Source organism: Bubalus kerabau, chromosome 15 (assembly GCF_029407905.1).
Source record: "Bubalus kerabau isolate K-KA32 ecotype Philippines breed swamp buffalo chromosome 15, PCC_UOA_SB_1v2, whole genome shotgun sequence".
In the NCBI taxonomy this organism is placed as follows: Eukaryota; Metazoa; Chordata; class Mammalia; order Artiodactyla; family Bovidae; genus Bubalus; species Bubalus kerabau.
Genome location: NC_073638.1, coordinates 65,635,022 through 65,648,120, shown reverse-complemented (window position 1 = coordinate 65,648,120; position 13,099 = coordinate 65,635,022). Strand labels below are relative to the sequence as shown.

General features: G+C 41.7%; 1 protein-coding gene across 1 annotated transcript in view; it reads right to left on the bottom strand.

Moving 5' to 3' along the window:
* Positions 1 to 5,781: 5,781 nt before the first annotated feature.
* CAT (catalase) overlaps positions 5,782 to 13,099 on the bottom strand; it is a 36,285-nt gene continuing 28,967 nt past the window's right edge. The window contains exons 10-13 of the mRNA XM_055549297.1: positions 12,968 to 13,098; positions 8,875 to 8,982; positions 7,008 to 7,091; positions 5,782 to 6,490 (exon numbers count right to left, since the gene is read on the bottom strand). Coding sequence (XP_055405272.1) covers positions 6,425 to 6,490; positions 7,008 to 7,091; positions 8,875 to 8,982; positions 12,968 to 13,098 — 389 coding nt within the window. The 3' untranslated portion in view covers positions 5,782 to 6,424. The remainder of the gene's footprint in view (positions 6,491 to 7,007; positions 7,092 to 8,874; positions 8,983 to 12,967; position 13,099) is intronic.

The window sequence follows — 13,099 nt, the reverse complement described above, 5'->3', positions numbered from 1 at the left end:
GCAAGAATATTGGAGTGCATTGCCATTTTCTTCTCCAAGGGACCTTCCTGACCCAGGAATCAAACCCACATAAGAGGAGTCTCTTATGTCTCCTGCATTGGTAGGCAGGTTCTTTACGCTGTGCCACCTGGGAAGCCAGATCTCATCTGGAGATATTTGCAAAAACTTTTTCTCCAAATAAAGTCACCTTCACAGGTTCCAGAGGTTAGGATATGGATATATTATTTTAGACCATCATTCAATCCACTATACTCCTCAAAATTTGAGTTTTACTTAAACATAGATTTTCATAATGTAATTCATTCCAGATCAGAAAACACAAGGATTATTTAAAATACCACGTTTAAACAAACAATAAAAAAGCAAAACAACAAAAATTAAAATGACAATGCAAAAATCACTTATCAAACAGCCAAATGATAGAATAGGTATTTCCTTTGTTAAAAAAAAAAAAAAAAAGAAAGAAAAAGACCACGGTAGAGCTTTCTACATGTGAGTGATTAAAATTCTCAAAAACTCAAAAGTATACAGAACATTTTCAATTCACATCTATTAACCTTTCACATCTTTAAAAGCTCTGATGAGAGTTTTAAAGCCTTCAGTGTGCCCTGTAGGATCATTTAAAATAGAATCTGGCCCTTTGCCTTTATCATGAAATAAGAGGCAAAGAAATGGCCAAGAAGCTTGCCCACTGTTTTTCTTTCAGAAAAGCAAGTGCTAAGAAATTTTGAAAACTTATTTCTGTAGCAGGGATTACAAGAATTAGAGTCATGCCCTTTCACCTGGGGAAGGGAAAAAATTAATGTGCTTTAAACTAAAATTCTGACATTGAATTTGAAAGCAACAAGATGATTCTTCAATGTTTCCCTAAGTCCAGACCGACCCTCCTTTTAGAACAGTAAATAACAAATTTTAAAATACCAGTAGATTTTTAGAGAGTGGTGTGCCAGAAGGTAAGTGAAAATGTCTTTTAAGAAGGTAAGAATGTGAGAAACGAAAAGACATGTCCACACAAAAACACACATACAAATGTTCATAGCAGCATTATTCATAGTAGCCAAAAAAGTGTAAACCACCCAAATGTCTGTCAACTCATGAATGGATCACTAAAAAATAGCTTATCCATACAACAGGATATTATTTAGCAACAGAAGGCAATGAAGTACAGATACCTGATAAAACATGTAAGAATCTTGATAACATTATACTAAGTCAAAGAAGCCAGTCACTGAAGATCACATGTTGTTATGATTCCATTTAGATAAAATGTGCAATGTAGGCAAATCTATAGACAGATCCCTAATGGCCAAGGGTTACTGGGCAGGATTAAGTTGGGCGGGGGCGGGGGGGCTGGTGCATGACTGCTAATGAATACAGAGATTTTTAGGGGGTGACAGAGATGCTCTGAAATTTACTGTGGTGTTGACTGTACAACTCCGTGCATATGCTAAAAACCATTGAATCATACACTTTAAATGGATGGATTTTATGGTATGTGAAGTCTATCATCAAAAAACAGCTAGTTTCTTTTTTTAAAGAAAGTGTCAATGATCAACTGTGTCAAACACTGCCGAGAGGCCACGTAAGGTAAGGATGAGAATGGACTTTGAGCTTTGGGCTTGTGTGTGTACGTGTTTGTGTGGCAAAAACATACATAAGATTTACCTTTTTTTAACTGCTTTTAAGTATACAGTTCAGTGGCAAATATATTCACACTATTATGTTACCATCACCACCACCCACCTCCAGAATTTTTTCATCTTCCAAATGAAACTCTATACCTATTAAATAAGAATTCCCCACTTCCCCCTCCCCCAGCCCTTGGCAACCACCATTCTACTTTCTGTCTTTGTGTATTTCACTGTTTAGGTACCTCATATAACTGGAATCATACCATACTTGTCCATCTGTATCAGACTTACTTCACTTAATTAGCATGTCTTCAAGATTCAGTCATGTTGCAGCATGTGTCAGAATTTCCTTCCTTCCTAAGGCTGAATAATATTCCATTATCTGGATATACATCTTGTTTATCCATTCACCTATTAATGAACCCTGAAGTTGTTTCACCTTTTGACCCTGATGAATAATGCTTCACATGGTACACATATCTCTTCAAGTCCCTGCTTCCACCCCTTTTGGGGATATACCCAGAAGTGGGACTCTTTGATGGGACCACTGGATTTTAGTGGCATGGAAGTCACTGGTGACCTTAACAAGGGCAGTCTGCTTGTAGGTTCAAAGAAAGGACAGAGAGAGTGAAGATAGCAAGTAAAGGCAGTTCTTAAAAGACATTTTTTCAATAAAAGGGAGCAGAATAAAGGGAACAATGACAATAAATATCATTAACACTGCTGTATGTTATATATGAAAGCTGTTGAGAGTAAATCCTAAGAGCTCTCATGAGAAAAAAAATTTTTTTTCTATTTCTTTAGTGTTGTATCTATATGAGATGACGAATGTTAAGTAAAATTATTAGGTTGGTGCAAACGTAACTGTGGTTTCGGACTGTGATTTTTAAATCATTATAATCAGCCTCAAACACATCTTTATTAATCAAAATAGGAACCACTACAATCAACACATTTTTGCCAATAAGAAATGTTTGCTTCTTCCTGTAATGTAAAAATCCATGCTACAGGATTCAACAAACTCTTGGAAAACATTTTCTGCATCCTGCTGGCTACGGAAACATTTTCCCTGCAAAAAGTTGTCCCTGCAAAATGGAGATTTCAGTGCATCTCATCGATTTGCTGAGCATACTCAGATGCAATGGTTTTGCTGGGATTCAGATAGCTGTAGCGGATCAGTCCAGCAGCAGACCACCAGTGACCTTTTTTTTGGTACAAATTTGGCTTTGGGATGTGGCTTCCCTGGTGGCTCAGAGGTTAAAGCGTCTGCCTGCAATGTGGGAGACCTGGGTTCAATCCCTGGGTCGGGAAGATCCCCTGGAGAAGGAAATGGCAACCCACTCCAGTATTCTTGCCTGGAGAATCCCATGGAGGGAGGAGCCTGGTGGGCTACACTCCACGGGGTCGCAAAGAGTCGGACACGACTGAGGGACTTAACTTGCACTTTTCACTTGGCTTTGGGAAGTGGTTTAGAGCTGCTTCCTGGTCCAACCACTGAGCTGGTTGTTTGTCACTGGCTGTCATATAAATTCCACTTTTCGCCACGTCACAGTCCGATCCAGAAATGGTCTGTTGTTGCGAAGAATAAGAGAAGATGACACTTCAAAATGACGATTTTTTTTTTCAGTCACTTCATGAGGCACCCTCTTATTAATTAGGCATTTTTACCTTTCTAATTTGCTTCAATGCTGAACGACCACAGCATGGCTGATGTTGAGTTCTTCAGCAACTTCTCGGGTAGTTGTAAGAGGATCAGCTTCGATGATCCCTCCAGTTGGTCGCTGTCAACTTCTGATGGCTGGCCGCTACGATCATCTTCAAAGCTCTCATCTCCTTTGCAAAACTTTGCAAAACCACTACTGCACTGTACGTTCGCTAGCAGTTCCTGGGTCAAGCGCATTACTCATCTTACAGGCGGTCTCTGCTGCTTTACAACCCATTTTGAACTCAAATGAGAAAATAGCTCAAATTTGCTTTTTGCCTAACATTATTTCCATAGTCTAATGTAAATATAAGGAAAAGGAGAACGTCAAGGCTGTATATTGTCACCCTGCTTATTTAACTTATATGCAGAGTACATCATGAGAAACGCTGGGCTGGAAGAAGCACAAGCTGGAATTAAGATTGCCGGGAGAAATATCAATAACCTCAGATATGCAGACAACCGGAGAATGCAATGGCACCCCACTCTAGTACTCCTGCCTGGAAAATCCCATGGATGGAGGAGCCTGGTAGGCTGCAGTCCATGGGGTCGCTGAGGGTCGGACACAACTAACCGACTTCACTTTCACTTTTCACTTTCATGCATTGGAGAAGGAAATGGCAACCCACTCCAGTGTTCTTGCCTGGAGAATCCCAGGGATGGGGGAGCCTGGTGGGCTGCCATCTATGGGGTCACACAGAGTCAGACACGACTTAAGTGACTTAGCAGCAGCATGCAGATAACACCAACCTTATGGCAGAAAGTGAAGAGGAACTAAAAAGCCTCTTGATGAGAGTGAAAGTGGAGAGTGAAAAAGCTGGCTTAAAGCTCAACATTCAGAAGACGAAGATCATGGCATCTGGTCCCATCACTTCATGGGAAATAGATGGGGAAACAGTGGAAACAGTGTCAGACTTTATTTTTGGGGTGCTCCAAAATCACTGCAGATGGTGACTGCAGCCATGAAATTAAAAGATGCTTACTCCTTGGAAGAAAAGTTATGACCAACCTAGATAGCATATTGAAAAGCAGAGATATTACTTTGCCAACAAAGGTCTGTCTAGTCAAGGCTATGGTTTTTCCTGTGGTCATGTATGGATGTGAGAGTTGGACTGTGAAGAAAGCTGAGCGCCGAAGAATTGATGCTTTTGAACTGTGGCGTTGGAGAAGACTCTTGAGAGTCTCTTGGACTGCAAGGAGATCCAACCAGTCCGTTCTAAAGGAGATCGGGCCTGGGTGTTCTTTGGAAGGAATGATGCTAAAGCTGAAACTCCAGTACTTTGGCCACCTCATGTGAAGAGTTGACTCATTGGAAAAGACTCTGATGCTGGGAGGGATTGGGGGCAGGAGGAGAAGGGCACACCAGAGGATGAGATGGCTGGATAGCATCACTGACTCGATGGACATGAGTCTGAGTGAACTCCAGGAGTTTGTGATGGACAGGGAGGCCTGGCGTGCTGTGATTCATGGGGTTGCAAAGAGTCGGACACGACTGAGTGACTGAACTGAACTGAACTGAATGTAAATATAAAATAAACAGCAAGTAATAAATCATTATCAAAAAACATAAATGAGAAATGCACATTAAAAAGTTGTATAACATAATCACACTTAGAATGTATCCCAAAATCAAACAGCAAATTTCAACAATGCAAAAACCACAGTTACATTTGCACTAATGTAATATTATTATTTTGACCTCACCACACAGTGTATGGAATCTTAGTTTCCCAACCAAGGATCAAACCTGGGCCCGTGACTAGAGCACCAAGTGCTAACCACTGGACTGCCCAATTAAATTTATTGTGATAACCATTTCAGGATTTATGTGAGTTGAATCATTATACTGTACACGTAAAATTTATACAGTGCTGTGTGCCAATTACATATCAATAAAATTGGAAAGAAAAAAAGGGAAAAATAAAATTCAAAGACGTTAAAACTCATAATCAGATAAAAAGAAGCAAGCTAATGAACAAGAGAGCTAAGTAACTTTCAAAACTGGGAAATTTCCTGTTTTCCCAATAGAATAAAGTTTTGGTCCCCTGTACCTCAGAAGCTGTGTATAAAGGCTATTGATTTAAGCAAATAATATACTATCCTTGTGAAACCAGTATTTTCAATTTTAAGGGCAAGTATCTGATAACAGGGGGCTTTCCTGGTGGCTCAGCAGTAAAGAATATGCCTGCCAATGCAGGAGACACAGCTTCAGTCCCTGGGTCAGGAAGATCCCCTGGAGAAGGAAATGGCAACCCATTGCAGTATTCTTGCCTGGGAAATCCCATGGACAGAGGAGCCTGCTGGGCTACAGTCCATGGGGTCACAAAAGAGTTGGACATGACTAAGCAACTAAACAACAACAATCTAATAACTTGATATTCAGATTAAGAATCTTGAGACATTTCAAGTTACATATGGAGACTAAAGAAATCAAACACCAGTCTGCTATTTTTATTTACAGATTATTTTATTGGAAAAAGGAAAGCAATTACAGATCAGTCTACTGCAAAATCAGTGCTGTATTAGGATAAATGTAATTGCAAGTTTTAAAAAATCTGATTAATTCAAAGCAGGAATAAACATCAAGCCATGATGGTGCTGAAGTTATTTTCAAAAGACAGCAATGCGTTCTTCCTCATGGGAACTTAGAAAAATTTAAATTTCTCAGTAAATTATCTTTATCTTTTCTTATTATACAATTACACTGATATTTTTATAAAATAGGCCATGAGATGATATGTAAACATTAATGTCACTAAGACTTTTTCTGGTCAAATAAAATCATATTTCTGCTAGAAACTTTCATTCTAATCATTTTAAGTGAATAATCAGCTGTCAAAAGCAAATACATGTTTCTTTTAAATGATTGTTAAGCCCTAACCTTCATTCACCCACAGGAAAGTAGGATTAAAAGCCATTATTACATCATTTGCTATAGAAATCTGGATTATCATTTTACAGACACAAACTTGCATTTGCATGTCTAGTGTAGGAGAATCTTCCATCCAGCGATCAGTGGGTACAGGTGTGAACACCATGCTCTGCTTCATAGGTGGACGGCAACGTGGTGCAGAACCAGGGCCCCCGACCCTCAGAGATTAGCTTTCTCCCTTGCAGACAAGTGAGACCCGTGCTGCACATAGGTGTGAACTGCGTTCTGTTTCAAAAGGGCAAGAGCAGCAGGTTAATTAACTCACTCGGGCAGAGACTCAGTACTTATTTCTGCTTTCATCTGTGCTCAAGTGAAAATAACAATGCAGAATTTGTCCACCTTAGATTGTCTTATAAGCATATGCACTAAGTCGTTTCAGTTGTGTCCAGCTCTTTGCGACCCTATGGACTATAGCCCCTGCGGAGGAGAAGATGACAACCCACTCCAGTATCCTTGCCTGGAGAATCCCATGGAGAGAGGAGCCTGGTGGGGTTGCAAAGAGTCGGACATCTCACTCACCCACCCACACACACACGCCCACACATCCCCGAGTCTTATATGGCCCAGGCTTAAATGAAGAGGTTGCGCTTTCCAGGTGAGTTCTTTGTATCTCAACTGAGATTGTGAACAGCTGCTTAAGAAACTGAATAGCTGTCCCTGAGGAGAATTACTGTAAGAGAAAGCCCACTGTGCCTATCCATGACACACACCCTCTGCCACAGCTGGGGTGCTCTGGGCTTACCTTAGGTTTCTCCTCATTGTATTTGTCCAAAAGAGCCTGGATGCGGGAGCCATATTCAGGATGGACATCGCTGAAGTTCTTTACCTGAAACCAAATGAAGACCATGAGAGCATCACCCTAGCCCCCTACCATGCCAGTCCCTAGTGTCTGCTCCACGGGATTTACTCCAGAGGGGAGGAGGGACACGTCCACAGGAGGCAGAGACACACAGCATTTAACAACAGGGAGCAGGACTCAGGTCCTGGATGTATACTGGCTGAGCAACCCTGGATAAGTCATTCGCCTGAGCTTCAATACCCACTCCTCATGAAATAGGTGCGACAATCAAATCTCCCTCATAGAGTTCAATATCCACTCCCATAAAAACAAATGAATCGATTAAATCAACCTTGCAGAGTATTGTGAGAAAAATGCATTAGGAGGTGAGCTCCACTTACAGCCGGTAAAGAGCTGACCTTGAATGCAACAAGTTACAGTGATTTGTATTAAGAAACGGGCCCCGACACTGCCTGAATTTACAGTTAGCCGTATACCCCATGGGTAAAATAGACAGCTGGTGGGAAGCTGCTGTCCAGCATGGGGAGCTCAGCTCGGTGGTGACCTAGATGGGTAGGATGGGGGCGGGGGTTGGGTTGAAGGGCCCAAGGAGGGGGAGGATATATGTATACATATACTTGATTCATTTTGTTGTACAGCAGAAAGTAACACAATTGTAGAGCAATTATACACCAATTACAAAATAAAGTGAGGTGTGCAAACACTGGCCCGTGCTGGGCAACTCTGTACACTTCAAGAAGGAATTCCTGACCAGGGGCCGATCCCTAGCAGACAGCAAGAAGGAATTCCTGACCACGGGCCGATCCCTAGCAGACGGCAAGAGGTAAGACATCAAGAACCCACGGAGGCCAGGCAGCTTTAGCATATGTAAGAGGAGAAGGCCAAGAGTTTGGGCCCAATTCTCTGCTTACAAACAGTCTCACTCATTCTTCTAAGAAAGATGAGAAAAAAACCCGCCCCACCTCTCTCACAGAGCAACAGTCAGGCTCTCTGCCTGAGTAAACAGCAAGAAGTACTAGTGTCCAGGGAATCAAAGGGTTATCTTTCATATACACACTCATCAAACACGGTTTATAGAGCTCTGCCTGCAGAGAAAGCACGCAGCCTGCAAGGTACTTATCTCCAGACCTTAGAACATACTCCAGACAGCTGCCCTTATGAACAGAGAAGCAGCAGCCAAGAGACATGGGAAGGGCAGTGATTCCTAAATTTATGAGAGGCTGACCCTGGGGCAGCCAGGAAACCAACAGTGAGCAAACAGCACAACCAGCGACCATCAGAAATGCCCTGGGACACCTTTGCTCAAAAGGTCAGCCTGAGCTTTGGAAGCAGCTCAGTTTTTACCCCAGAAAACAGCATGTTTCTAGTTGCTTCTGAAGGCAAATTGGGTATCATAACATCGAGTAGTCAGGTAGACTTCAAACCACAAAGACGTAATCTGTATTTCTTATCATCTCAAGTCTAAGCAAAATTGTGGCAGGACCCACATTTTCCTACTGGATATTACTCTCTTAACATGGAACTTGGCTACAGTCAGATTGAATAGCGTTAGGAGACGATTTGCCTTAAACTACATTATTACACGCTGGACAAAGAGTAAAGGATTGATGGATATAGTGTATCTACTGGAGGTAAGGCATAGAAAGAAAAGAATCAGAGGTTGATTGGGGATTCATACTAATTTTTTTTTTAAGTTTGCTTAACTCAAGTAAAATAGAAATGACACTTCTTTTGAAGGTCTTTCTCCCACAGCTGCACTCTCCCACCCTGCCAGCAGGTGTCACTGTTCGGCTTACAAAGTGTCACTCACCGCTTTCTTCTGGATAAAAAGCTGTGCGTCTTTCAGATGGCCTGCAATGTTCTCACACAGGCGTTTCCTCTGCTCCTCATTCAGCACTTTCAAATAGAAAGTCCGCACCTGCTCATTGAAAACAGAGGGCAGGGAATCAGATAACTATTTTATCACGAACAAAACTGACCCAAACCCCACTTTTGAAATGAAGACGCAAGATTTCTCATTGCTGTAAGAATGAAAAAAGGCTTTGCAATTTAAGAATAATTTATAGATGAAACTGTCACGTGTTGAGTTCCTCACTTTTTGTTTTAAGTCAAACAGGAAGATAACGGGGACTTCGCTGGCCATCCAGTGGTTAAGATGCCACGCTTCCAATGTGGGAAGCATGGGTTCAATCCCTGGTCAGGGAACTGAGACCCCACATACCGTGGGGGCATAGGCAAAAAAAAAAAGGAAGATAATCTCTCATAACTTCTTTTTAATAATGTCTTTTGTGGTCACTGCTTATAAATCTCTTATAAATAAAAGGCAGTGTAGCCTACAATTAAAAATGCCACCACACCTTGTTACTGACAAATGCAGAATGTGCCATCATCAAATACAAGCTTAGCACAAGACAACCTTTGTTCAGTTCACCCAGAACCAGAGAGGACACACCCTAGCTCATTAATTAGGCTCTTAGCTACTCGGAAGCCAAGATTTCTTAGAGAAGACAGATGTTAATAGTGGTATTTTGCTTACAGCACTGAGTTTACTTCTAAAATGAATATCAAAAGGTTAAAATTAAAAGTAAGAGCAAAGTAATACATATATGAGTCCTAACAGCCTCTGCTTATTTCTGAAATCAGCCATTTCTCAGGTATCGCTCTGACTCTATGCAACATTTCATTCATTCATTCATTGAGCAAATATTTATTACTCACATACCTATAATGCACCAGACACTATTCTATGTACTGTTCTGATGCTGCTGCTGCTGCTGCTAAGTCGCTTCAGTCATGTCCGACTCTGTGCGACCCCATAGACGGCAGCCCACCAGGTCCCCCCCGTCCCTGGGATTCTCCAGGCAAGAACACTGGAGTGGGGTGCCATTTCCTTCTCCAGTGTATGAAAGTGAAAAGTGAAAGTGAAGTCGCTCAGTCGTAAAACATCAAATTACCCAAGGTAGCAAATTTATAAAATATCAAAACTTGACAGTTTTTATAAGTAAGTTATCAAATATCAGAATATAATACTACTTTTAAAATTTGAGCGAACTTTAAATCTGATATTAAAGTTTAAAAATCTTTAGACTTTGAGGTATTAACATAATCCAATTAAAGTACTGCATGTGGGAAGATCTAAATAGACATTTCTTTAAAGAAGATATACAGATGGCCAACAGACATGAAAAAAATGCTGAACACTGCTAATTATTAGAGAAATACAAATCAAAACTACAGTGAGGTATCACCCCACTCCAGTGTGAATGGCCATATCATAAACTCTAGCGGCTCAGACACTAAAGAATCTGCCTGCAACACGGGAGACCCGGGTTTGATCCCTGGGCCGAGAAGATCCCCTGGAGTAGCAAATGGCAACCCACTCCAGTATTCCTGCCTGGAGAGTCCCATGGACAAAGGAGCCTGGCGGGCTGCAGCCTATGGGGTCGCAGAGTCGGACACGACTGAGCGACTAAGCGCAGCACAGCACATGCCTGGCTAACAACCACCAATCACACACAGCTCGGCTGCTCACTACAGGAAGGCATTCCACAAATGGGACAGCGGTTCCATTTTATCACCAGATGAGGATGCCGAGCTAATCTACCCACTCCAACACGTTAACCACAGACCTTTAAGAGCAGGACCAAATTCCTATTAACGAAAAAGTGACATTTTTAATAGTCTATACAAAGTGAGAGAATAACTCTTTTTTTCTTTTTGAGTGTAATATGTCTGCAGTAAGGGTACCAAACATTAAGTGTGAAGTTCACTGTGATTTTTCAGGGGACACTCATGTGTCACAACCACCCAGATCAAGAGAGAAACATCACTCACATCTCAGAAATGCCCCTACCATACCCCTCCTCCCAGTCCCCTTTCTGCAACTGACCCCCAGTTGTTTTTACTTCTATTATTATAAATGTCTTTCTTTACTTCTCTTGGAAATGTACACAAATGGAATCATGTGGTCTGTATTCTCATTCTATTGTTCAATTTCATGTTTGTAAGATTCATCTGTGTTACTGCTTGTTGGGATACTTCATTAGTTTTCATTGATGTACACTGTGGGAATATTGGAGAAGGCGATGGCAACCCACTCCAGTACTCTTGCCTGGAAAATCCCATGGACGGGGGAGCCTGGTGGGCTGCAGTCCATGGGGTCGCTAAGAGTCAGACACGACTGAGCAACTTCACTTTCACTTCTCACTTTCATGCATTGGAGAAGGAAATGGCAACCCACTCCAGTGTTCTTGCCTGGAGAATCCCAGGGACGGGGGAGCCTGGTGGGCTGCCGTCTATGGGGTCGCACAGAGTCGGACACGACTGAAGCGACTTAGCAGCAGCAGCAGTGGGAATATACTACGGTTTATTTATCCAAGCTTTCGTTGATGAACACTTGGATGATATGAAGAAACTGTTGTACCTGTCTTCTGCTGCTCACATGTACACGTTTCTATTTGGAATCTATGCTTAAGAGTGCACTTACTAGGTCAAAAGGCACGTACATGTTTAGCTTCGGTGGATACTGACAACCAGGTCTCCAAAACACCTGAACCAATTTACACTTATGTGAGAGCTGTTTCTCATTTTACAAACACTTGGTACACAGTCTTTTTAAGTCTCGTCATTCCTGTGCATTTGTAGTAGTGCCTCTTTTCAGTTTTATTTTGTATATTCCTGATGGCTAGTGAAATACATGACCTTTCCATATGTTTTCCAGTCATTTGGATACTTCTTTTACGAGGTGCCTATTCGAGTCTTTTGCCCATTTTTTCACATTCATTTGTCTGACTTTTTCTTGCTGCTGTGTGGGAGTTCTTTATACGTACTGTATGTGTGTTGTTTGTTATTTAGAGGAAAGCAAACCGTGGCTTGCGTTCTCAGGCTCTGAATGGTTTCTCATCATGAAGGGGAGTTCTTTTTCTCTCTCTCTTCATGAGTGAGTCCTGATAACATCTACTGCTCTACCAGTTCAGTAATCCTCTCTTATGTTTAATCGCCTTTTTAAACTCATTTACTAAATGCTTAACTTTAGTTGTTCATTTTCCAGCTCAGTATGTCCATTCAATTTTTTAAATTTTATTGGCCACACCGCACAGCTTGAGGGATCTTAGTTCCCCAACCAGGGACACCCCCTGCAGTAGGAGCGCAGTCTTAACTACTGGACTGCTAGGCATGTTCTCTCAATTCTTTTTTTATAGATCAAAGTTCTCAATAATGCTCCATGCTGTCATCTCTTTTCTATTTTCCTAAAAATATTATTTGCAGTTATTTTAAAACCTGTATCTGACAATTTCACTATCTGGATCTCCAGTAGGTTTGCTTCTATTGCCAATTTTGTTTTGTTTTTTCCTCCCTCTTGATTTTTCAGATATAAGGGTATGCCTGATAATTTAGTACTTACTGAATGCTGGATATTTGCGTATGAAAAATAAAGAGATAATCTGAGACTCTATTTTCAACTCCATCTAATATGGGAACTGAGTTATGAATAAAGATGTTGTCCCTGAATTCAACTTGAGACATATTAGACACTTTAAATGGAGACGGCAATGGCAGCCCACTCCAGTACTCTTGCCTGGAAAATCCCATGGACGGAGGAGCCTGGTAGGCTGCAGTCCATGGGGTCGCTAAGAGTCAGACACGACTGAGCGACTTCACTTTGAGTTTTCACTTTCATGCATTGGAGGAGGAAATGGCAACCCACTCCAGTGTTCTTGCCTGGAGAATCCCATGGACAGAGAAGCCTGGTGGGCTGCCGTCTATGGGGTCGCACAGAGTCGGACACAACTGAAGCGACTTAGCAGCAGCAGCAGCAGCAACAGACACTTTAAAAGGGGAATATATGCAGACATTGAGAAGAATGACCAAGCGACTCTCACAGAAGACAAAGGAGCCATTACCTGAGTGACATTGTCATCGTTGGCACTGTTGAAGCGCTGTACATCCCCAGAGAAGTGGGTCCTATGTTCCAGGGCAGAAGGCTGATGCTCAGGAGCACTAAAGCTATTGGGGTAGTAATTTGGAGCCCCACC